General features: G+C 44.8%; 1 protein-coding gene across 1 annotated transcript; it reads left to right on the top strand.

Annotated features, from left to right (window-relative positions):
- Positions 1-783: 783 nt before the first annotated feature.
- Positions 784-27175, top strand: LOC138658128 (tyrosinase-like). Its single transcript, XM_069745670.1, has 5 exons — positions 784-823; positions 10062-10886; positions 12876-13089; positions 22878-23019; positions 24409-27175. The coding sequence occupies exons 2-5, from the start codon at positions 10086-10088 to the stop codon at positions 24587-24589; spliced, it is 1338 nt and encodes a 445-aa protein (XP_069601771.1). The 5' UTR covers positions 784-823; positions 10062-10085; the 3' UTR covers positions 24590-27175.
- Positions 27176-27529: the final 354 nt, after the last annotated feature.

The raw sequence follows: 27529 nt of genomic DNA, 5'->3' as shown, positions 1-27529 counted from the left end.
AATAGCAGACAGTGCGGGATTTTGGTAAGTAAGGAGGTGAGGTCAGGTCCGGATAGGTAGATCTGCGTGTCATCAGCGTAGAGATGGTACTGCATACCATAGGATTCTATGAGCTGTCCCAGGCCGAAAGTGTAGATGGAGAAGAGTAGGGGTCCTAGAACAGAGCCTTGAGGAACACCAACTGACAAGGGGCGAAGTGAGGAGGTGGTGTGGGGGAGGGAGACACTGAATGTTCAGTCTGTCAGATATGACAAGATCCAAGAAAGGGCCAAGTCTGTGATGCCAAGAGATGAGAGAATTTGTAGCAAAAGGGAGTGGTCCACAGTGTCAAAGGCAGAAGACAGGTCCAGGAGAAGGAGGACAGAGTAGTGTCGCTTGCTCCTGGCAGTTAGTAGGTCATTGGTGACTTTAGTTAGGGCAGTTTCAGTACATACAAGAATATAACTACTATAATACTGTCCCCTATGTACAAGAATATACTGTAGCTACTTTAGTACTGCTCCTATGTAGTAGAATATAACTATTATAATACTGCCCCCTATGTACAAGAATATTGTCACGGTTCCACCACTCGGGTGAATGATTGCTATGCAGTTCTATGGAAACTGTCTTTCTGAGCTGTCTGTGTTTTGATTGACAGCTTTGCTGTCCAATACTGTGATGGGCTTGCTGAGCTGTTGGTGCCTTGATTGACAGCTCTGCAGTCCAATCTGTGACTGAGATATTCGGGACTTTCTGCATGTGTTCAGTGTTCTGTGATCCCATAGCTATTTAACTGAGCTGTCTGCCCCTGATCCCTGCAAGACGTAGTTTGTGCTTCTTGGTGAGTGTTAGCTTGATTCTGTTGCTCTGAGATCTGATCTTTTGCTGCCTGACCCTTTGGACTGTGTCCTGACTATCCATTTGTGTTGTCCTTTGGCTTTTGATCTGCTATCGCATGTTATTGACTCTGGTCTGTGACCAGACTTACGCCTTCGTCTTTTTCCTTGGCTATCTATGTACTCTCTTTCTATTGAGCCCGCAACATCTGACTCTTGTTCTTCACGGTCTGTCCGTGAGTACTGACTAGCATCACAAATATATCTAATATAATACTGCTCCAATGTACAAGAATATAACTACTATAATACTGCCCTATACTGTATGTACAAGAATTTAACTACTATAATACTGCCCCCTATGTACAAGAATATAACTACTATAATACTGCCCCTATGTACAAGAATATAATTACTATAATGCTGTCCTCTATGTACAAGAATATAACTACTATAATACTGCTCCTATGTACAAGAATATAACAACTATAATACTGCTCCTATGTACAAGAATATAGCTACTATAATACTGCCCCTATGTACAAGAATATAACTAATATAATGCTGTCCTCTATGTACAAAAATATAGGTACTATAATACTGCTCCTATGTACAAGAATATAACAACTATAATACTGGTCCTATGTACAAGAATATAGCTACTATAATACTGCCCCTATGTACAAGACTATAACTACAGTAATACTGCCACTATGTACAAGAATATAACTACTATAATGCGGTCCTCTATGTACAAGAATATAACTACTATAGCACTGCTCCTATGTACAAGAATATAACAACTAAAATACTGCTCCTATGCACAAGAATATAGCTACTATAATACTGCCCCTATGTACAAGAATATAACTACTATAATACTGCCCTATACTGTATGTACAAGAATTTAACTAATATAATACTGCCCCCTATGTACAAGTTTATAACTACTATAATACTGCCCCTATGTACAAGGATACAATTACTATAATGCTGTCCTCTATGTACAAGAATATAACCACTATAATACTGCCCCTATGTACAAGAATATAACTACAGTAATACTATCCCTATGTACTAAAATATAACTACTATAATGCTGTCCTCTATGTACAAGAATATAACTACTATAATACTGCTCCTATGTGCAAGAATATAACTATAATACTGCCCCTATGTACAAGAATATAATTACTATAATGCTATCCTCTATGTACAAGAATATACTATAACTACTATAATTCTGCTCCTATGTACAAGAATATAGCTATTATAATACTGCCCCTATGTACAAGAATATAACTACAGTAATACTACCCCTATGTACAAGAATATAACTACTATAATACTGCTCCTATGTGCAAGAATATAACTATAATACTGCTCCTATGTACAAGAATATAGCTACTATAATACTGCCCCTATGTACAAGAAGATAATTTCTCTAATACTGCTCCTATGTACAGTACAAGGATGTAACTGCTAGAACTCTTCTTTTTATGGCATATTGTATCTGTGTTACCGGATATACTCGAGTATAAGCCGAGATTTTCAGCCCATTTTTTGGGGCTGAAAGTCCCCTTCTCAGCTTATACTCGAGTCATACCCAGGGGTCGGCAGGGAGGGGGAGTGGGGGCTGTCTAATAAAACTCAGCCTGCTCCTGGCGTGGTCCCTGCAGGTCCCTGGCTGCCGGGCACACCAGCTTCTTCCTGTACTGAGCGGTCACCGTTACCGCTCATTACAGTAATGAATATGCAGCTCCACCTCCCATAGAGGTGGAGCCGCATATTCATTACTGTAATGAGCGGTAATGGTGACCGCTCAGTACAGGGAGAAGCAGGGGCGCCGGGCAGTCAGGGACCTGCAGGGACCGCGCCAGGAGCAGGTGAGTATAACGGGGAGGGGAGCGCAGCACTGCGCGACATTCACCTGCTCCTCGTTCCGGCGCCAATCTGTCTTCAGCAGTGACGCTCAGGTCAGAGGGTGCGATGACATGGTTAGTGCGCACTCTCTCTGCCTGAACGTCAGCGTAGAAGACGCGGAAGATGGAGTGGCACCGGAACGAGGAGCAGGTGAATAGTGCAAGTGTCGGGGGCCCGAGCGACGGAGAGGTGAGTATGTGATTTTTTATTTTTTATCGCAGCATCAGCAAATGGGGCAAGTGTCTGTATGGAGCATCTTATGGGGCCATAACGTTTGTGCAGTACTATATGGGGCAAGTGTCTGTATGGAGCATCTTATGGGGCCATAACGTTTGTGCAGCACTATATGGGGCATATGTCTGTATGGAGCATCTTATGGGGCCATAACGTTTGTGCAGCACTATAATGGGGCAAGTGTCTGTATGGGGCCATAATCAACATTTTTGCAGCACTATATGGGGCAAGTGTCTGTATGGAGCATCTTATAGGGCCATAACGTTTGTGCAGCACTATAATGGGGCAAGTGTCTGTATGGAGCATCTATGGGGCCATAACATTTCTACAGCATTATATGGGGCAAGTGTCTGTATGGGGCCATAATCAACATTTGTGCAGCACTATAATGGGGCAAGTGTTATGAAAGGCAATTCAGTACCACAATGGACATAGCGGTCAGAGCACACACAGTGATCTGACAATAACCCAAAATCATAGAACGAGCTCTGAGACGTGGGAACTCTGCAGACCGCAATCCCTAATCCTCTCCAAACAACACTAGAGGCAGCCGTGGATTGCGCCTAACTCTGCCTATGCAACTCGGCACAGCCTGAGAAACTAACTAGCCTGAAGATAGAAAATAAGCCTACCTTGCCTCAGAGAAATGCCCCAAAGGAAAAGGCAGCCCCCCACATATAATGACTGTGAGTAAGATGAAAAGACAAACGTAGGGATGAAATAGATTCAGCAAAGTGAGGCCCGACTTTCTTAACAGAGCGAGGATAGGAAAGATAACTTTGTGGTCTACACAAAACCCTAAAGAAAACCACGCAAAGGGGGCAAAAAGACCCTCCGTACCGAACTAACGGCACGGAGGTACACCCTTTGCGTCCCAGAGCTTCCAGCAAAACAAATAGACAAGCTGGACAGAAAAAACAGCAAACAAATAGCAAAGAAGCACTTAGCTATGCAGAGCAGCAGGCAACAGGAATGATCCAGGGAAAAACAAGTCCAACACTGGAACATTGACAGGAAGCCAGGATCAAAGCATTAGGTGGAGTTAAGTAGAGAAGCACCTAACGACCTCACAAGATCACCTGAGGGAGGAAACTCAGAAGCCGCAGTACCACTTTCCTCCACAAACGGAAGCTCCCAGAGAGAATCAGCCGAAGTACCACTTGTGACCACAGGAGGGAGGTCTGCCACAGAATTCACAACAGTACCCCCCCCCCTTGAGGAGGGGTCACCGAACCCTCACCAGAGCCCCCAGGCCGACCAGGATGAGCCACATGAATGGCACGAACAAGATCGGGAGCATGGACATCAGAGGCAAAAACCCAGGAATTATCTTCCTGAGCATAACCCTTCCATTTAACCAGATACTGGAGTTTCCGTCTTGAAACACGAGAATCCAAAATCTTCTCCACAATATACTCCAACTCCCCCTCCACCAAAACCGGGGCAGGAGGGTCAACAGATGGAACCACAGGTGCCACATATCTCCGCAACAATGACCTATGGAATACGTTATGTATGGAAAAAGAATCTGGAAGGGTCAGACGAAAAGACACAGGATTAAGAACCTCAGAAATCCTATACGGACCAATGAAACGAGGTTTAAACTTAGGAGAGGACACCTTCATAGGAATATGACGAGAAGACAACCAAACCAGATCCCCAACACGAAGTCGGGGACCCACACAGCGTCTGCGATTAGCAAAACGTTGAGCCCTCTCCTGGGACAAGGTCAAATTGTCCACTACATGAGTCCAAATCTGCTGCAACCTGTCCACCACAGTATCCACACCAGGACAGTCCGAAGACTCAACCTGTCCTGAAGAGAAACGAGGATGGAACCCAGAGTTGCAGAAAAATGGCGAAACCAAGGTAGCAGAGCTGGCCCGGTTATTAAGGGCGAACTCAGCCAAAGGCAAAAAGGACACCCAGTCATCCTGATCAGCAGAAACAAAACATCTCAGATATGTTTCCAAGGTCTGATTGGTTCGTTCGGTCTGGCCATTAGTCTGAGGATGGAAAGCCGAGGAAAAAGACAAGTCAATGCCCATCCTACCACAAAAGGCTCGCCAAAACCTCGAAACAAACTGGGAACCTCTGTCAGAAACGATATTCTCTGGAATACCATGTAAACGAACCACATGCTGGAAGAACAATGGCACCAAATCAGAGGAGGAAGGCAATTTAGACAAGGGTACCAGATGGACCATCTTAGAAAAGCGATCACAGACCACCCAAATGACTGACATCTTTTGAGAAACGGGAAGATCTGAAATAAAATCCATAGAGATATGTGTCCAAGGTCTCTTCGGGACCGGCAAGGGCAAAAGCAACCCACTGGCACGAGAACAGCAGGGCTTAGCCCGAGCACAAATCCCACAGGACTGCACAAAAGTACGCACATCCCGCGACAGAGATGGCCACCAAAAGGATCTAGCCACTAACTCTCTGGTACCAAAGATTCCAGGATGACCAGCCAACACCGAACAATGAACCTCAGAGATAACTTTATTCGTCCACCTATCAGGGACAAACAGTTTCTCCGCTGGACAACGATCAGGTTTATTAGCCTGAAATTTTTGCAGCACCCGCCGCAAATCAGGGGAGATGGCAGACACAATTACTCCCTCCTTGAGGATACCTGCCGGCTCAGACAAACCCGGAGAGTCGGGCACAAAACTCCTAGACAGAGCATCCGCCTTCACATTTTTAGAGCCCGGAAGGTACGAAATCACAAAGTCAAAACGGGCAAAAAACAGTGACCAACGAGCCTGTCTAAGATTCAACCGCTTGGCAGACTCGAGATAAGTCAAGTTCTTATGATCAGTCAATACCACCACGCGATGCTTAGCTCCTTCAAGCCAATGACGCCACTCCTCGAATGCCCACTTCATGGCCAGCAACTCTCGGTTGCCCACATCATAATTTCGCTCAGCAGGCGAAAACTTCCTGGAAAAAAAAGCGCATGGTTTCATCACTGAGCAATCAGAACCTCTCTGCGACAAAACAGCCCCTGCTCCAATCTCAGAAGCATCAACCTCGACCTGGAACGGAAGAGAAACATCTGGTTGACACAACACAGGGGCAGAAGAAAAACAACGCTTCAACTCTTGAAAGGCTTCCACAGCAGCAGAAGACCAATTGACCACATCAGCACCCTTCTTGGTCAAGTCGGTCAATGGTTTAGCAATACTAGAAAAATTGCAGATGAAGTGACGATAAAAATTAGCAAAGCCCAGGAACTTTTGCAGACTTTTCAGAGATGTCGGCTGAGTCCAATCATGGATGGCTTGGACCTTAACAGGATCCATCTCGATAGTAGAAGGGGAAAAGATGAACCCCAAAAATGAAACCTTCTGCACACCAAAGAGACACTTTGATCCCTTCACAAACAAAGAATTAGCACGCAGGACCTGAAAAACCGTTCTGACCTGCTTCACATGAGACTCCCAATCATCCGAGAAGATCAAAATGTCATCCAAGTACACAATCAGGAATTTATCCAGGTACTCTCGGAAGATGTCATGCATAAAGGACTGAAACACTGATGGAGCATTGGCAAGTCCGAACGGCATCACTAGATACTCAAAATGACCCTCGGGCGTATTAAATGCAGTTTTCCATTCATCGCCTTGCTTAATTCGCACCAGATTATACGCACCACGAAGATCTATCTTTGTGAACCAACTAGCCCCCTTAATCCGAGCAAACAGATCAGATAACAATGGCAAGGGGTACTGAAATTTAACCGTGATCTTATTAAGAAGGCGGTAATCTATACAAGGTCTCAGCGAACCATCCTTCTTGGCTACAAAAAAGAACCCTGCTCCTAATGGCGACGATGACGGGCGAATATGCCCCTTCTCCAGGGATTCCTTCACATAACTGCGCATAGCGGTGTGCTCAGGCACGGATAAATTAAACAGTCGACCTTTTGGGAATTTACTACCAGGAATCAAATTGATAGCACAATCACAATCCCTATGCGGAGGTAGGGTATCGGACTTGGGCTCATCAAATACATCCCGGTAATCAGACAAGAACTCTGGGACCTCAGAAGGGGTGGATGACGAAATTGACAGAAATGGAACATCACCATGTACCCCCTGACAACCCCAGCTGGACACCGACATGGATTTCCAATCTAATACTGGATTATGGACTTGTAGCCATGGCAACCCCAACACGACCACATCATGCAGATTATGCAACACCAGAAAGCGAATATCCTCCTGATGTGCAGGAGCCATGCACATGGTCAGCTGGGTCCAGTACTGAGGCTTATTCTTGGCCAAAGGTGTAGCATCAATTCCTCTCAATGGAATAGGACACTGCAAGGGCTCCAAGAAAAACCCACAACGCTTAGCATACTCTAAGTCCATCAAATTCAGGGCAGCGCCTGAATCCACAAATGCCATTACAGAATATGATGACAAAGAGCAGATCAAGGTAACGGACAGAAGAAATTTTGACTGTACCGTACCAATGGTGGCAGACCTAGCGAACCGCTTAGAGCGCTTAGGACAATCAGAGATAGCATGAGTGGAATCACCACAGTAGAAACACAGACCATTCAGACGTCTGTGTTCTTGCCGTTCAACTCTGGACAAAGTCCTATCGCACTGCATAGGCTTAGGTTTAATCTCAGGTAATACCGCCAAATGGTGCATAGCTTTACGCTCACGCAAGCGTCGACCGATCTGAATGGCCAAAGACATAGATTCATTCAGACCATCAGGCATAGGAAATCCCACCATGACATCTTTAAGGGCTTCAGAGAGACCCTTTCTGAAAATCGCTGCGAGCACAGCTTCATTCCATTGAGTGAGTACAGACCACTTTCTAAATTTCTGACAATATACCTCTATCTCATCCTGACCCTGACACAAAGCCAGCAAATTTTTCTCTGCCTGATCCACTGAATTAGGCTCATCGTACAGCAATCCGAGCGCCAGGTAAAACGCATCAATATTACTTAATGCAGGATCCCCTGGCGCAAGGGGAAATGCCCAGTCTTGAGAGTCGCCATGCAAAAAAGAAATAATAATTCTCACTTGTTGAGCTGGGTCACCAGAGGAGTGAGGTTTCAAGGCCAGAAACAGTTTGCAATTATTTTTGAAATTCACAAACTTGACTCTATCACCATAAAACAAATCAGGAATAGGAATTCTTGGTTCAAACATAGGCTTCTGAACCACCAAATCTTGAATCTTTTGTACATTTATAACGAGATTATCCATTGAAGAGCACAGACCCTGAATGTCCATGTCCACACCTGTGTCCTGAACCACCCAAATGTCTAGGGGAAAAAAAAGGCAAAACACAGTGCAAAGAAAAAAAAATGGTCTCAGAACTTCTTTTTTCCCTCTATTGAGAATCATTAGTACTTTTGGCTTCCTGTACTGTTATGAAAGGCAATTCAGTACCACAATGGACATAGCGGTCAGAGCACACACAGTGATCTGACAATAACCCAAAATCATAGAACGAGCTCTGAGACGTGGGAACTCTGCAGACCGCAATCCCTAATCCTCTCCAAACAACGCTAGAGGCAGCCGTGGATTGCGCCTAACTCTGCCTATGCAACTCGGCACAGCCTGAGAAACTAACTAGCCTGAAGATAGAAAATAAGCCTACCTTGCCTCAGAGAAATACCCCAAAGGAAAAGGCAGCCCCCCACATATAATGACTGTGAGTAAGATGAAAAGACAAACGTAGGGATGAAATAGATTCAGCAAAGTGAGGCCCGACTTTCTTAACAGAGCGAGGATAGGAAAGATAACTTTGCGGTCTACACAAAACCCTAAAGAAAACCACGCAAAGGGGGCAAAAAGACCCTCCGTACCGAACTAACGGCACGCAGGTACACCCTTTGCGTCCCAGAGCTTCCAGCAAAACAAATAGACAAGCTGGACAGAAAAAACAGCAAACAAATAGCAAAGAAGCACTTAGCTATGCAGAGCAGCAGGCAACAGGAATGATCCAGGGAAAAACAAATCCAACACTGGAACATGGACAGGAAGCCAGGATCAAAGCATTAGGTGGAGTTAAGTAGAGAAGCACCTAACGACCTCACAAGATCACCTGAGGGAGGAAACTCAGAAGCCGCAGTACCACTTTCCTCCACAAACGGAAGCTCCCAGAGAGAATCAGCCGAAGTACCACTTGTGACCACAGGAGGGAGCTCTGCCACAGAATTCACAACAGGCAAGTGTCTGTATGGAGCATCTTATAGGGCCATAACGTTTGTGCAGCACTATATGGGGCATGTGTCTGTATGGAGCATCTTATAGGGCCATAACGTTTGTGCAGCACTATAATGGGGCAAGTGTCTGTATGGAGCATCTATGGGGCCATAACATTTCTACAGCATTATATGGGGCAAGTGTCTGTATGGGGCCATAATCAACATTTGTGCAGCACTATATGGGGCAAGTGTCTGTATGGAGCATCTATGGGGCTATAACGTTTGTGCAGCACTATATGGGGCAAATATCTTTATGGAGCATCTTATGGGGCCATAATTAACGTTTGTGGAGCATTATGGTATGTGGGGCAAGTGTCTGTATGGAGCATCTTATGGGGCCATAATCAAGGTTTGTGCAGCACTATATCTATATGGGACAAATATGTTTACGGAGCATCTTATGGGGCCCTAATCAACCTTTGTGCAGCATTATATTGGGCAAATGTGTCTATGGAGCATCTTATGGGGCCATTATTAACCTTTATGCAGGATTATATGGGGCAAATGTGTCAAAGGAGCATCTTATTGGGCCATCATAAACTTTATAGAGCATTATATGGGGCTCCTGATTCAATATCAATATTCAAAAACACTTAACCTACTGATGGCTCAATTAATTTTACTTTTATTGGTATCTATTTTTACTTTTGACATTTACCGGTAGCTGCTTCAATTCCCACCCTAGGCTTATACTCGAGTCATTAAGTTTTCCCAATTTTGGGGCAAAATTAGGGAATTAGGGGAGTCGGCTTATACTCGGGTTGACTTATACTCGAGTATATACGGTACTTATATACAGGTACAGTAGGTGTAATATTCTGAATATTTCTGTTTTTCTCTAGAAGGGGTGTCTTTATCCAGTGACTATGTTTACATTGTGTACATTCTTTGTGCTGTTCCTGGGTGCCGTCCATTGTCAGTTCCCCAGGTCGTGTACCACAAGTGTAGCCCAAAGTACAAAAACTTGTTGCCCACTCTGGAAGGATGGTAGCCCCTGCGGATCACGATCTGGCCGTGGCCAGTGTATTAACGATGTGGCCATTACACTACTGGAGAGTGAGACTAGACTAGCTCGCCAATTTTCAGATGATCGCCTGGACTGGCCGCGCTTTTATTTTAACAGGACTTGTACATGTTTCGGAAACTACAGCGGCTACAACTGTGGCCGATGCAGGTACGGCCACTCCGGAGACGAGTGCGATCGCGAAAAGACCGTGATGCGGAAAGAAATCCGCCAGCTCTCACTTTTGGAAAGAAAGAGGTTCTTCAGTTACTTGGCTTTGGCCAAAACCACAAAAAGCGCAGATTTTGTCATCCTGTCCACCGGGGACAGACACCACAGGGACGCATACCGCTTTGTGGACGCTACCGTCTATGACGTTTTTGCTTGGATCCATTATTATTCCATGAAGCCCCTTCTGGTCAATGGCATATTTGATTCTAGCACAAGCTACGCCCATCAGGGTCCGGCTTTCCCTGGTTGGCATCGCCTGGGTCTCATGTTCTTAGAGAGGGAAATTCAGCTCTTGACTGGAGATGAAGACTTCGCCATTCCTTATTATGACTGGAGAGGGGAGAAGAACTGCTCCATCTGCACCAACCAATTCCTTGGAGCCAATAACGCTCAAGGCTTCCTGGATGAAGACTCGTACTTTGCATCCTGGAAAGTAAGTATCTAGAAATGATGTCAGAGAACTCATTTTTTCACTGTGCCTCATGTGCTGACCTTCGTTCCATTATGTCTTATCCTCCAGTCACATTCAGAGCTGCATTCAAAATTCTGCTGGTAGCTTAAAAAACAATTCAGGTGCATACCTCGCTGCTGCTCCCTGCAGGTTCAGTTTCTGTTTCTTGCAAATAATACATTGCTATATCGTATTGTTGGAGAAGTCGAGTTCCAAGAAAGCACCAGATTTATGGTTGATGTAAAACAAAAGTAGAAATATGCAGCTCTGGATGTGACTGGAGTAAAAGACATGATCCCAGTTGCTTAAGTGTCTTTTTTAGCTAATTCTTGAATTCATCATATTGTAACAATTTTGTAGCATGTCTTCTTAGCACTCATGTTGTGCTTTGCCTCTGTTATTCCTCCTGGAAAGGGATTGATCAATTGACAACTAGGTGATACTAGTCGGGGTCCATATCCCTGTGCACACTTATATTGTCCGAGGAGAATGAGAAAATTACAGTTCATATATTTCCAGGGTGAATAACAGAAGAATGCTACAATGCGGAGTTATAAGAAAAAATGCCCCATAATTATTATCGGGATTTGGATGTTTCGCCCCCAGCAGTTCACCCCCAGCAGTTCACCCTGGGGACATTTCGCCCCCGCACATTTCATCCCCAGCATTTGGCCCCCAGGATGATACTTACCTATCGAAGCTGCAGCTCCTTGGGTCACGGAATGCAGTTTAGCTGTTTACCCTTAAAGTCAAATGGAAACAGTTGATTTAACATGTCACAAAAGTGCAGCACTCTGTACAGTACTTTTGTGACATGTGGATTGATGACGGACGGGAATTCATGAACCACAAGGACAATCGGGGCGAACTGCTGAGGGCAAAATGTACCCAGGGGTGAACTGCTGGGACGAAACATCCTATAATCATTATTATCATGCCTTTACTTAAACATGGATAGCATGGTGTAGAGACACGGGGGTCAGCGGGTTTTCTAGTCCTCTGGCCCAAGACCAGGGATCATCCCACTGAATGACCGCTCTCCTATTACCATGGGCATAATACTACTCAGACAACACAGGATGAGGGTAAAACAGTGTGGCAATGCTTTATGAACCACAAAACAGGCAAATAACACATAGAACAGTCTCAGCAAAAGTTACAGAGTCTCACCTTTCCACTGACTCACCAGGATGAGAGCTGCTTTTAGGGCTGAGTACCCCCACCAGTGGCTCCTCGCTTTTGGCAGGCACTGTCAGAGAGGAGATAACAAGAAGCTTAGGAAGCTAACCGAAAGCAGTGAGGTATGTGGTCAGGTGGCCGGTTTGTTCCAACCTGGATTCTCTTTAAGATGTCTCTTAGGGTTCAGCTATGGTCAATGGAGCAAATCTGTGTTCTTCCAGATGGAACCGTGATCCCCTAAGCTGACATCTTCTAGAGTCATTTGGAACAGAGGCAAAGTCTCCTTACATAGTTCACAACTGTCCTTCAAGTTATCATTCACAGCGGGAAGGGGTGATGAGTTAACAGGCATTGTTTTATTATTCATAGTTTATCCTTCAATGTTTGCAAGTTAACAAACTACATGGCCTGGTGCAATGTGTAATCAACATATCAGCAAACATCATTGCAAAACATGGACACAAGGTCACTGAACAAAGATAACAGTAGAATTAACTGTAGGAGCTGATTTTAGAAGTAAATAACCATTCATCAATTTACAAATATCAATTTAACCTATAAGAAGAGTCAATAATTCAGACACAATAGTCTATGATTCTGGCCTTTTATATCTGGCATAATTAAGAAGAAATTCTGTGTTGTCACACACAGTATGGACAGTTGACAGGATCACTTTAAAGGGAACCTCCAACATGAGCATAGACAGCAACAAATGGAAAAAGCCCCTCCAGGCAGAGCACAAATCACCTGAACACCCCCCTTTTTGTAGTAACACTCTATCCTCCACATCAGTCTATTTGCAGCGGGTTTAATTACGTTGATGCCTATTGCCAAACTGCGGGTGACGAATGCCAGATGGAAAAAATCCACAGAAAGCCGGGCTCCGATCCAAGTGCCAGTAGTTTCCCCTCCTTCCAGGATGTAGAGGACACCCTCAAATGGAAAAACTTTGATACAGACCCATATAACATAAACTCCATGAGGAGCTTCCGGAACGCTTTAGAAGGTAGGTGACCGTCTGATAGCAGTCGCTAATACAGTACAGACCAATAGTTTGGACACACCTTCTCATTTAAAGATTTTTCTGTATTTTCATGACTATGAAAATTGTAAATTCACACTGAAGGTATCAAAACCATGAATTAACATATGTGGAATTATATACTTAGCAAAAAAGTGTGAAACAACTGAAAATATGTCTTATATTCTAGGTTCTTCAAAGTAGCCACCTTTTGCTTTGACGACTGCTTTACACACTCTTGGCATTCTCTTGATGAGCTTCAAGAGGTAGTCCCCGGAAATGGTCTTCCAACAATCTTGAAGGAGTTCCCAGAGATGCTTAGCACTTGTTGGCAATTTTGCCTTCACTCTGTGGTCTAACTCACCCCAAACCATCTCGGTTGGGTTCAGGCCTGGTGACTGTGGAGGCCAGGTCATCTGGCGTAGCACCCCATCACTCTCCTTCTTGGTCAAATAGCCCTTACACAGCCTGGAGGTGCCTTCAATTTTGAATAAATCCCCAACAGTGTCACCAGCAAAGCACCCCCACATTATTACACCTCCTCCTCCATGCTTCATGGTGGGAACCAGGCATGTAGAGTCTATGCGTTCACCTTTTCTGCGTCGCACAAAGACATGGTGGTTGGAACCAAAGATCTCAAATTTGGTCTCATCAGACCAAAGCACAGATTTCCACTGGTCTAATGTCCATTCCTTGTGTTCTTCAGCCCAAACAAGTCTCTCCTGCTTGTTGCCTGTCCTTAGCAGTGGTTTCCTAGCAGTTATTTTACCATGAAGGCCTGTTGCAGAAAATCTCTTCTTAACAGTTGTTGTAGAGATGTGTCTGCTGCTAGGACTCTGTGTGGCATTGACCTGGTCTATAAGCTGAGCTGCTGTTAACCTGCGATTTCTGAGGATGGTGACTCGGATAAACTTATCCTCAGAAGCAGAGGTGACTCTTGGTCTTCCTTTCCTGGGGCGGTCCTCATGTGAGCCAGTTTCTTTGTAGCGCTTGATGGTTTTTGCAACTGCACTCGGGGATACTTTCAAAGTTTTCCAAAATTTTCAGACCGAGTGACCTTCATTTCGTAAAGTAATGATGGCCACTCGTTTTTCTTTACTTAGCTGCTTTTTTCTTGCCATAATACAACTAACAGACTATTCAGTAGGGCTATCAGCTGTGTATCCACCAGACTTCTGCTCAACACAACTGATGGTCCTAACCCCATTTATAAGGCAAGAAATCCCACTTATTAAACCTGACAGGGCACACCTGTGAAGTGAAAACCATTTCCGGTGACTACCTATTGAAGCTCTTCAAGAGAATCCCAAGAGTGTGCAAAGCAGTCATCAAAGCAAAAGGTGGCTACTTTGAAGAACCTAGAATATTAGACATATTTTCAGTTGTTTCACACTTTTTTGCTAAGTATATAATTCCACATGTGTTAATTCATAGTTTTGATGCCTTGAGTGAAGTTACAATTTTCATAGTCATGAAAATACAGAAAAATCTTTAAATGAGAAGGTGTGTCCAAACTTTTGGTCTGTACTGTATATGCAGTTAGGAATCTGGAGATATAAGGTGTCCTGTAAGTTGAGATTTATGGTGCTGTTTGCTTTTATTCCTGCACAACACTGCTGCAGGAATAACTTCAAGATCTCTATAGCACACTATAAACAGCAGCTTTGAGCGTCCTGCTCCACTGTAAGCACAAGGAAAGTGAGGAATTGTGGTTTAGGCCATGTTCACACGTTGCAGATTTTACTGCGGATCCACAGCATTTTTGACGCTGCGGATCTGCAGCAGTTTCCCATGTGGTTTACAGTACCATGTAAACCTACGGAAAACCCACAAAACCCAATCAGCTGTGCACATGCTGCGGAAAAAACGCACGGAAACGCAGCGTTGTTTTTTCCGCAGCATGTCAATTCTTTTGCGGATCTGCAGCGTTTCTACACCTATTGACTTGCATTGAGTCAGGCACATCCACAGCAAAACCGCAGATGTAAAAAAGAACTACTGCAGATCGGGAGGAGGGAAGTGTGTGGGCGGAGTGCGGGCGATGACTGTGTGCATGTATGTGTGTGCGAGCGGGGTCTGTGGGCTGTCAGTGGGTCTGCTTGTGCGGGGCTATGCGAGGCTGTCGGGCAGGGCCGGACTGGGACTAAAATTCAGCCCTGGCATTTGAAGGTACACAGGCCCACTTGTCACATGGTGACTCTATAATATCTTTGTACACTTGTAGGTTACAAGAAGTGAGGGGAGTGTAACACGACTATATAACATATAATCACAGCTGTATCCAGCATTACAGCTCAGTCCTATTTATTGCTTTTAGTTGCAGTACCAAGAAAAGCCGCTACTTTACCTACATAACTAGATCTCATAGATAATTAAGGGATTGAGACGACCAAAGGCTGTGGAACCTCATTCTGATGCTCCATAAACTTTGCCTACAGCCACTTTTTGTTCTGCTACGCAGCACGAGACCTGGTGACTCTGAAGAGTGGTGACATCAGTAATGTCACCACTCTTCAGATATTTTGGGTCTTGCGCTGAGCTCGGCGAGTGTGTAGAGCAGTATTGTTACTACCGTCACCGCTCTTCAAAGTCGCTGGATCTCGCCAGGTCTGGGCTAGTAGTGGGGGTATCTGATAGACACCTCTCCATTACTTACACCAGGGATTGATAGCAGCTGACATTACGCAGCTGACATCAACCCTAAAAATCATTACATATACCAGAATTAAATGCTTTGGCGGCTGGGAAGAGCAGTAGAGTTAGCGTTATTCCCAGGTGCCGGGTGCTAACTACAACGGTCATCATCCTTGCCTGGTTTCCCTGCGAAGCATTTCTGCTGTATTTACATGCGCTAATCTCAGGCCGCTAAATGAGTGCGATCGACAGTTGTTCGCTTGTTTCCCAGCCTCTTTACACCAACTGAGAAAGAAAGAAGGGAACAGAACAATCACAATTAGATCTATCTGTCCCCATACAGTATCATGTTATCAGCAGCACATCTACAGTTTACACCGGCAATGTGCTGCTGAGAACAAGGATTTCTGTTTCCACATAAACAATCCAATCACTCGATGAATAGACAGCATTTTGCTTGTTTAGTATAATACACCCCATAGTCCTCCATATATTATAATGTGCACCTCAGTCCTACCTATAGTATAATACACTGCTCAGTCCTCCATATAGTATAATACACTAATCAGTCCTCCATATAGTATAATACACTCCTCAGTCCTCAATATAGTATAATATAGTCCCCATAATCCTCCATATAGTATAATACTCCTCAGTCCTCCATATAGTATAATACACTCCCCATAGTCCTCCATATAGTATAATGTACTGCCACAGTCCTCCATATAGTATAATACACTCCTCAGTCCTCCAAATAGGATAATACATTCCTCATAGTGCTCCATATAGTATAATGCCCCGCCACTGTCATCCATGTAGTACAATTCACTTCCCATAGTATAATGCACCCCATAGTTCTTCATATAGTATAATGTATTCCCCAAAGTCCTCGATACGGTATAATGCAGCCCACATATAGTATAATGATGCTGCCCCAGTGTATAATGCAGGCACCCCACAGAATATATTGTAGCCCCCTGAGTATAATGTAACCCCCCAAAGAATATAATGCAGCCCCCTCATATAGTAAAATGCAGCCCCTGCATATAAAATATATGGTAGCCCCCTCATAGAGCACAATGCAGCCCCCCATAGAATATAATGCAGCCCCTCCATAGAATATAATACAGCATGCCATAGAATGTAATTCAGTCCCCCATAAAATGTAATGTAGCCCACCTCCCCATAGAATATAATACAGCCCCCATAGAATATAATGTAGTCCCAAAGAGTGTAATACAGCCCTCATATAGAATGTAATACTGCCCTCCCCCATAGAATGTAATACAGACCCCCCATACAATGTAATGCAGCACAGCCCCCATAGAATGTAATGCAGCACAGCCCCCATAGAATATAATGCAGCACAGCCCCCATAGAATGTAATGCAGCACAGCCCCCATAGAATGTAATGCAGCCAGCCCCCCCATAGAATGTAATGCAGCACAGCCCCCATAGAATGTAATGCAGCCAGCCCCCATAGAATGTAATGCAACCAGCCCCCCATAAAATGTAATGCAGCCAGCCCCCCATAGAATGTAATACAACCCTTCCCCATAGAATGTAATACAGCACAGCCCTCATAGAATGTAATGCAGCTCGCCCCCCCATAGAATGTAATCCAGCCAGCCCCCCACAGAATGTAATACAGCACAGCCCCCATAGAATGTAATGCAGCCAGCCCCCATAGAATGTAATGCAGCACAGCCCCCATAGAATGTAATGCAGCACAGCCCCCATAGAATGTAATGCAGCACAGCCCCCATAGAATGTAATGCAGCACAGCCCCCATAGAATGTAATGCAGCACAGCCCCCATAGAATGAAATGCAGCACAGCCCCCATAGAATGTAATGCAGCACAGCCCCCATAGAATGTAGTGCAGCACTGCCCCCATAGAACGTAATAAATCCCCCACATAGAATGTAATACAGCAGCCCCCATAGAATGTAATGCAGCCGGCCCCCATAGAATGTAATGCAGCCAGCCACCATAGAATGTAATGCAACCTGCCCCCCATAGATTGTAATGCAGCACAGCCTCCATAGAATGTCATGCAGCACAGCCCCCATAGAATGTAATGCAGCACAGCCTCCATAGAATGTAATGCAGCACAGCCCCCACAGAATGTAATGCAGCCAGCCCCTATAGAATGTAATGCAGCCCGCCCCCATAGAATGTAATGCACCCAGCCCCCATAGAATGTAATGCAGCACAGCCCCCATAGAATGTAATGCAGCACAGCCCTCCATACAATTTAATGCAGCCAGCCCCCCATTGAATGTAATGCAGCACAGCCCCCATAGAATGTAATGCAGCACAGCCCTCATACAATGTAATGCAGCACAGCCCCATAGAATGTAATAAATCCCCCCATAAAATGTAATACAGCAGAGCCCCCATAGTATGTAATGCAGCCAGCCCCCATAGAATGTAATAAATCCCCCCCATAGAATGTAATACAACCCCCCCAATAGCCTCACGATCCAGTTATCACTCATTGATATATTTTTAAAAAAAAATCCACTCTCCTCACCTCTCCTCGTGGCCGCACTGCTCCCGGCTCTGGTCTCAGCAGCTGCAGCTTGCCCGCCCGACACACAGCGGGTGCGCGATGACGTCATATCATCGAGCACCTGCAGTGTCAGAGGCAGAGCGGGGAATGATGGGAGAGGGAGCGTAAGCAGATGCTGTCTCCATCATTGCATTCAACTATACCGGCGCCATAGACACCGGTATAGTTGAATGCGGCGGTGTTGGTGGGGGGGTGAGTCGGCATCGGGGGGGAGTCGGCGCTGGCGAGTGGCCCACGACTGCCATTGGCCCTTCTGGCATTTGACAGAAATACCCTAGGGCCAGTCCGGCCCTGCTGTCGGGGGTTTGTGCGGGGCTGCCGGGGGTCTGTGCGGGGCTGCCAGGGGTCTGTGAGGGGGGTCTATGGTTGTGTGTGTGTGTGTGTGTGCGCGCGTGCGTGCAGGCATCATTCGATAGGACTACAAGTCCCATCGGGCTATGCCTGCTACAGTGACAGTGATTGACACATTAGCCAATGATGGGACAGTAGTAGTCCCATCACCCGGCTAATGTGTTGAATGTAAAAAAAAACAAAAACACATACAACATATAACAAGTACGTACAACATACAGTACATAAAACATACAACATATGACATACAGAACATAAAACAGTACATACAACATACAGTACATACTGTACATACAAAATACAACAGAACATACAACATAGCACATACAACAGTACATACAACATATGACATACAGTATATACATACAACAGTACACACAACATATGACATACAACAGTACATACAACATACAAGAGTACATACAACAATACATACAACATATGACATACAGTACATACAACATACAACATAACATACATCATATAGCACATACAACAGTACATACAACATATGGCATACAGTACATACAACATACAACAGTACATACAACATATGACATACAACATACAACATTACAGACAGCATACAACAGTACATACAACATATGACATACAGTACATACAACAGAACATATAGCACATACAACATACAAAGTACATACAACATATGAAATACAGTAAATACAACAGTACATACAACACATACATATAGACATACAGTACATAAATACAGTACATACAACATAGAGTACATAGTCGCCATCACCTTGATCCCTGAAGCCATCGATCTCCTGTAAAAAATATTAAAATAATAAACAATATACTCCCTGTATCCAATTAATACGAGTGTCCCATGATGATCTCCCGTGGAGAGCAGCCACATCAGCTGATGCGACCGCTCTCCAGGGGCTCCAGGATACAATGACAGTAGGTATCCTTCCGCACTGTATCCCTCCGCCTCTGTGAGAAATAGTCCCTACTCTCACTTGTGGCACTGCTGTGTGAGAAAATTCCCACGCAGCTTTGCCATAAAGTGAGACCAATGAACTCAGTTAACCTCTCCAGTGATGCACTGCAGGAGCCATTGTCTCCTGTCAGTGTGTCACTGGAGGCCTATAGAGCGGTGACATCACCCGATGTCACTGTTCTATAGGGGAGATCGTCGTGGGATACTCGTTATTAATTGGACTACGGTGGAAAGGGAGTATACGGTTGGTTTATTATTTAAAATTTTTTGCAGGCGATCGAGAATGGTAAGTATGGTGAAATTAAGAATATTAAAATACTTTTTTCTGGCTGTGTCTTTTCTTTAATTTAACTCTTTCACTACTAAAGGATTAATAATGGATAGGCGTCTTATTGACGCCTCTCCATTATTAACCGGGCTTAATGTCACCTTACATTAGCAAGGTGACATTAACCCGTTATTACCCCATATCCCACTGCTACTCGGGAGTGGGAAGAGAGAGGCTAACTGCCAGAATTGGCGCATCTTTCTGGCAATTTCATCTGCGCCATTTCTGGGATGGCTGGGGGCTGGTATTTGTAGCCGGGGGGCAAATATCCATGGCCCCTTTCTAGGCTATGAATATCAGCCGACAGCTGCCTGCGTAGCCTTTCTGGCTATAAAATATAGGGGGACCCCACATCATTTTTTGGGGGCCACCCTATTTTAATAGCCAATAAAGGCTACGCAGACAGCTGCAGGCTGAGATTCATAGCTTGGGAAGGGGCCATGAGTATTAGCCCCTTCCCAGGCCACAAATATTGGCCCCCGGCTGTCGGCTTTCCCCTCTGGTGCAGAAAATTCGGAGCCCACGCCATTTTTTCCCTTTTTTTTTAATTAAACATTAATCAACATCGGCTTTGCTAGTATACAGTGGGGCAATAAAGTATTTAGTCAGTCAGCAATAGTGCAAGTTCCACCACTTAAAAAGATGAGAGGCGTCTGTAATTTACATCATAGGTAGACCTCAACTATGGGAGACAAACTGAGAAAAAAAAATCCAGAAAATCACATTGTCTGTTTTTTTAACATTTTATTTGCATATTATTGTGGAAAATAAGTATTTGGTCAGAAACAAAATTTCATCTCAATACTTTGTAATATATCCTTTGTTGGCAATGACAGAGGTCAAACGTTTTCTGTAAGTCTTCACAAGGTTGCCACACACTGTTGTTGGTATGTTGGCCCATTCCTCCATGCAGATCTCCTCTAGAGCAGTGATGTTTTTGGCTTTTCGCTTGGCAACACGGACTTTCAACTCCCTCCAAAGGTTTTCTATAGGGTTGAGATCTGGAGACTGGCTAGGCCACTCCAGGACCTTGAAATGCTTCTTACGAAGCAACTCCTTCGTTGCCCTGGCGGTGTGCTTTGGATCATTGTCATGTTGAAAGACCCAGCCACGTTTCATCTTCAATGCCCTTGCTGATGGAAGGAGGTTTGCACTCAAAATCTCACGATACATGGCCCCATTCATTCTTTCATGTACCCGGATCAGTCGTCCTGGCCCCTTTGCAGAGAAACAGCCCCAAAGCATGATGTTTCCACCACCATGCTTTACAGTAGGTATGGTGTTTGATGGATGCAACTCAGTATTCTTTTTCCTCCAAACACGACAAGTTGTGTTTCTACCAAACAGTTCCAGTTTGGTCTCATCAGACCATAGGACATTCTCCCAAAACTCCTCTGGATCATCCAAATGCTCTCTAGCAAACTTCAGACGGGCCCGGACATGTACTGGCTTAAGCAGTGGGACACGTCTGGCACTGCAGGATCTGAGTCCATGGTGGCGTAGTGTGTTACTTATGGTAGGCCTTGTTACATTGGTCCCAGCTCTCTGCAGTTCATTCACTAGGTCCCCCCGCGTGGTTCTGGGATTTTTGCTCACCGTTCTTGTGATCATTCTGACCCCACGGGGTGGGATTTTGCGTGGAGCCCCAGATCGAGGGAGATTATCAGTGGTCTTGTATGTCTTCCATTTTCTAATTATTGCTCCCACTGTTGATTTCTTCACTCCAAGCTGGTTGGCTATTGCAGTTTCAGTCTTCCCAGCCTGGTGCAGGGCTACAATTTTGTTTCTGGTGTCCTTTGACAGCTCTTTGGTCTTCACCATAGTGGAGTTTGGAGTCAGACTGTTTGAGGGTGTGCACAGGTGTCTCTTTATACTGATAACAAGTTTAAACAGGTGCCATTACTACAGGTAATGAGTGGAGGAAAGAGGAGACTCTTAAAGAAGAAGTTACAGGTCTGTGAGAGCCAGAAATCTTGATTGTTTGTTTCTGACCAAATACTTATTTTCCACCATAATATGCAAAAAAAATGATAAAAAAACAGACAATGTGATTTTCTGGATTTTTTTTTCTCAGTTTGTCTCCCATAGTTGAGGTCTACCTATGATGTGAATTACAGACGCCTCTCATCTTTTTAAGTGGTGGAACTTGCACTATTGCTGACTGACTAAATACTTTTTTGCCCCACTGTATATCTATGGATATATCTATCTGGCTACTTTCACACATCAGGTTTTTGCCGGCACAATCTGCCGGATCCATTTTTTCTCAGAGTTGTATTAGCGCCGGTGTGCGCCTGATGGCAACACGTTTCATCCGTTTTTTGCTGGATCTGTCAAAAAAGCTGTTTCCGGCGGACAGGGAAATCGTACAGAGGAACGTTTTTTCTGTCAGGCGACAAAAATGCCCAACAACTGATCCGGCGAAAAACATATGAAATGGAGATGTGAAATAATGAATCCGGCCTCTGAATCCGGTTTTCATGCATTTTTCCATTCAAATCATGCACATTGTCCATTCTCTCTCTCTCTAAAAAAAAAGTTGCATCAGTTTTTCACTATTTGCAACAGATCCGTTTTTTCAAAAATTAGCCGGATCCTACCTGGTGGAAACAACTGATGTGTGAAAGTAGCCTAACTATCCATATATCTATCTACATCTATCCATAGACATATCTATCCATACATATATCGATAGATAGATAGATCTATCTATCAAATCTGCAACATGTGCACATACCCTTAAGGTCCTGGATACTTTTTTTCAGACCTGATCTGCCAAGGTCAACCTTGACCCATAGGGCCCATGTGTGACTGCTTTCCCTGCAGCCAGGGCTCAGTCACTGGTCTGCACTCTGCATCACATTCTAGCCCAATGATATCACATGTCATTTCTGACTCTGTGTTTGATCTGTTTTTTAGGTTTCCTGAGACCCTCAGACGGGACCACACTGGGGCGTAGTATGCACAACTTGGTTCACATATATCTGGGGGGAACCATGTCTCAAGTCCCCATCTCCAGCAATGACCCCATCTTCATGCTGCATCACTGCTTTGTTGACAAGTAAGTTCTCTATTGTTATAGTTTCTATTGATAATTATTAAATTATGATGCAAAGAAAAGAGAAAAAAAAATCCTACTGAAAGCTTGTTTTGGGCGAGACATATCAGCTGTCACCCAGGTTTCCCAGAATCAGATACAGCGATGGGAATTGAAACAATGATTTATTTTCACGTGGTATCATCTTACATTTTCGGATACTGTAAGGCTGTGTGCCCACGTTGCATTTTTTTATGCGTATCTGCCGCGTTTTTTGACGCAGTGGAAACGCATAAAAACGCTTAAAAACCGCATTCTCATGCAATCCTATGGGATTCCGCAGTTGCTGTGCCCATGCTGCGGATTTTCCCACTGCGGAATCGCATAGCGGTAAAATCCACAGCATGTTCATTATTTCTGCGGAATCGCGGCGATTCCGTTGCCATAGGATTGCATTGAAACGCTCACTTTGCGCATGTGGCTATGCCCACCATGAGTGAAGTGAGCGCTTCATGTGTGGATGGTACCCAGGGTCTGGAGGAGAGGAGACTCTCCTCCAGGCCCTTGGGTACCATACCCCTGTAAAAAAAAAAGAATTAAAATAAAAAATAGGGATATACTTACCTTCCGATGGCCCCGGAGTCCTCCCGCCTCTCAGCGGTGCAAGTGGTGGCTTCCGTTCCCAGGGATGCATTGCGCGAAGGACCTGGGATGACGTCGCGGTCACGCAACTGACGTCACAAAGGTCCTTCGTGCAAAGGTGAGAATAACAATATTTTTTATTTTTTTATTATTTTTAACATTCTGTCTTTTACTATTGATGCTGCATAGGCAGCATCAATAGTAAAAAGTTGGTCACACTTGTCAAGCACTATGCTTGACAAGTGTGACCAACGTGTCAATCAGTTTTCGAAGCGATGCTTCAAATCTCTTGGAAAACGCAAGTATTCTGCAAGCTAAAAATGCTTGCAAAACGCTTATGTTTTGCGGGAAAACGCATTCGAATTCCGCATGTGTTTTACCCGCGGCAGGGAGTTTCAGAAATGCTGCGGACATTTCCGCAGCATTTCTGCAACGTGGGCACATAGCCTTGATGTTCACTATTTGTTTGGCTACTGTAGATGCAAAGAAAAAAAAAATCAATTTTTGGTGACTAGTCCTGCTATCACAGCTGTAGTTCGTTCCAATGTTACAGTTCATTAAAATTGCAGTCAATGCTAAACTCAGCGGTGGCAGAAATCTTTTCTCCTATCTTGGAAATTACACCTACCCACTGTAAGAAAATGCAAGTGGGCTATCAGGACAAAGCCAGGGATATTCAGGACTAAGCTAAGGACAGTAAGCAGGGATAGTGAGGATACTGAGGAGCCACTCAAAGGGAATTTGTATCAATTGAATAAAATTGTCTTGCAGGATATTTGAAGAATGGCTGCAAAGGTATAATGGGACCCCAGACCACTACCCCGACAATGATCACCTTGGACAAGGTCCCAATGAATGCTCCACCCCCTACTTTCCCTGTTACAGGAACAAGGATTTTCTTATCAGCTCATCTATACTGGGATATAAATTCTCCAAGTACCAAGGAATGTGAAGGATTTCCCATAAAGATCAATCTTCAGGAGCACACTGCTTCTCTGCCTCGCTTCTTCCTGCTTGTGGGGGGCGGTGCGCTCCTGATGATTAACAGTTTAGATCAGTCAAGTCCTTAGCTTGTTGCAGTTTTCTTGCAAATGTTCCTATATCCTTCTTTCATCTGTAGATTAATTTACATTCTGATCCTGGGAAAGCCAGAAATCAATAACTTAAGCGCAATGTCACTACTAGTAAATGTCATATAACAATAATCATAAATAAAATGTACCCAGCATGAACACCACATTCTATGTGCACTGTTATGTGCCGAATGCTTAATTTCTGTTAACAATGCCAAAAGTTGTCCTCTTGCATCAAAATCCCCTCCCCCCCCCCAGTCTGATGAGAGTTCTAGTTGTTGCCTAGATCTCTGAAGAATGCTTGGATTACACCAGGGTTAATGAGGCTGAGCTGCCATATTAGAGCCACTTACCACTGGCTCACAGATGGCTTTGATAATGGACATTACCTTCTCATTTGAATTAAGTGCATGGAGGGTTGTGCAGTATTAATGGTTGTCATTACCAAAAATAATAGAGGAGCGCTCCTCTCCACTCACTATGATCATCTTCATTGTGGCTTTATGTATTTTAATTATCTATAGTAACATTGTCTCTGGCCCCTGCTATGGAGAATGCGTGCCCTATGTGACCATGGTTCCATCACTCCTCCGAAGAGGGTCGTGAAATTCAGGGGGTGTAAAAAGGGGGTGCAAGGGTTGCAGTCGCTGCCTGGTCCTGGATCCTAGAGATGCCTTTGACCCATATGGGAAGACCAATACTATCAAAACTAGGTGGGACCCTGTTGGAGATTTTGCTTAAAGAAAGGGAGAGAGCCGTTGACAAGGGTAAATGTCCCTTCTTCTTCAAGAAATGGAAAAAGGCATCAAACAAACATCCAATCCGCCAAACCTATAATTGTGGGTTCATTAGGAAGAATCAGAACAAGCAGGGGGTGCTCATGTTGATTGAGTCTGCAATCTCCCATATCTCAGAGCACCCTGATCAACAATATATTTGGAGCTCCCCCAGACGCAGGGCCGAGGGTTACTCAGTACCGGTCCTCTCTGTCTCAGTTCTAGGGTTGTCACGGTGGTTGGACCCGGTCCGTGACCCTGCTAAGGGGCGTCCAATGAAAGGGGTGATGAAAGTCGGCCAAGGTTTCGTGACGCCACCTGTGGTATTCGGTCAGGGTGACCGACGCTGCTTGGAGTCCACTGGGGTGGTGTTGTGGCAGCTGGATGGTATACCTTCCCACAGGTGAAGTATATCCCCAGGTCTTCCCGGTTGTGTAGGTGGTGATGATGTGAGGCACAGTTAATAACGAGGACACAGGGTTGCAGTCTCTTTACCTTTTACTGTAGACTTCGGGATCTTCAATACAGAGCACTGCTAACTGGGCTGTCTGAGACCAGCCGGACTGAAGGCACATCCAGAGTTCCCTTTGCAGGTGGAAATCAGTGCCTACCACTAGCGCCTGTGTGTTGTAGTTCTTCCCTGCTGAGCATTCGGGATAGTCCTCACAACTTTCGCATTCGTTCTTTCTCTCTCTCTCTCCGTCCCCCAAGTTTATCTGGATAGGACGCACCCGTTTGACGGGAAGGCTCGGAGCTATTCTGGGACCCTAGAGACGCCCCTCTCCACGCTTGCCCCCTATGTCTTCTTAGGTGATGTATGGTAGACAGCCAACCTATAATCAACTGTCCTGCCGCTGTTTGAAGTAATGCTTGGAGTCAGTTACTTCCTCGGTATTCCGGCCACCGGCTACACGCCTCAGTAGGATGTTGCCGTTCTCGGGGCACGACTCCTACTGGCTCTCCTTTGTGCTTTGATCTTGTTTCTCACTTCTCCAAAATATCCTTCTCTTCGTGTCCTTTCTTAGGATGCCGCCGCAAGGTAGTGCAGGCGCGGCTCCGTCTCTTTCTACTCTTTCTGCTAGGTACCTGCCATGAACCCACCCCTGACAGGTCCTCCCTGGAGCTCTCCCAGGCTGCGTTCTCAACTAACTTCCTATCCGACCCCCAGTTTTACCAGTGTGAGAAGTGGCCTAATACATAGTGCCTTTTGCTCTCCCTGGTAGCCGGAGTGTGAAGTGTAATGTGTGACTGTGATACCTGGTCAGGTGAACTCCTTTAACATCACTCCCCTTAGTGGCAGAGCCACATTACTGCAACGACCAGGCCTCTGGGGTGCTGCACTCCCCCCCCCCATGGATCCCAGGGCCTGAAGGAGAGTCTCCTCTCCTTCAGACCCTGGGAACCACATGCCGTATAAGATGACTGGGCGTATAAGATGACCCCCGTCTTATATGGCGGGCATATCCCAAATTCCATATTTTATATGGAAAAGTTGGGGGTCGTTTATATACACCCAGTCGTCTTATACGCCAGAAAATACGGTAACAGTTCTCAATGGTAGTCACATGGCACGGTGTTGTCAGATTCGTGTACAGCTTTATCTGGTCATTAATGCAGTAGTGCAATTATTTAAAGTAAATTATAATAAACGGTATCTTGTTATAAGGATTGTGCTGTAAACTGAACACCAATAAAGAAAATATATAAAAAAAAATGAAAGATGTGTAATGTGAATGATGTCACACAATATCGGTACATTTGTCTGCTGGAATACTGTGTGCTGCTGGAGAAACCCTGCGCTGTGACGTCCTACCGGTCTTCATCAGTTCATGACAAATAAAGGACGGGTCACTGTCTCCCTCCACCTGACAGACGACTCTGCTCCTAAAATACTCTAGAACGCACTATGGATGCAATTAAACAAGTAACGCAACAAGTAATTTCTTAATTGATCCTTATTAGTTTGTGTCCTTCACATTCACTTTAGAGACTCCTAAGGTAAACATAATTAGGAAAGGTCAAAGTTTGAGATTGTGACCTGTC

The sequence above is a fragment of the Ranitomeya imitator genome, chromosome 1, assembly GCF_032444005.1.
Source record: "Ranitomeya imitator isolate aRanImi1 chromosome 1, aRanImi1.pri, whole genome shotgun sequence".
Lineage (NCBI taxonomy): Eukaryota > Metazoa > Chordata > Amphibia > Anura > Dendrobatidae > Ranitomeya > Ranitomeya imitator.
The sequence above is the reverse complement of the archived record's forward strand: the minus strand, read 5'-3'. Positions and strand labels throughout refer to the sequence as shown.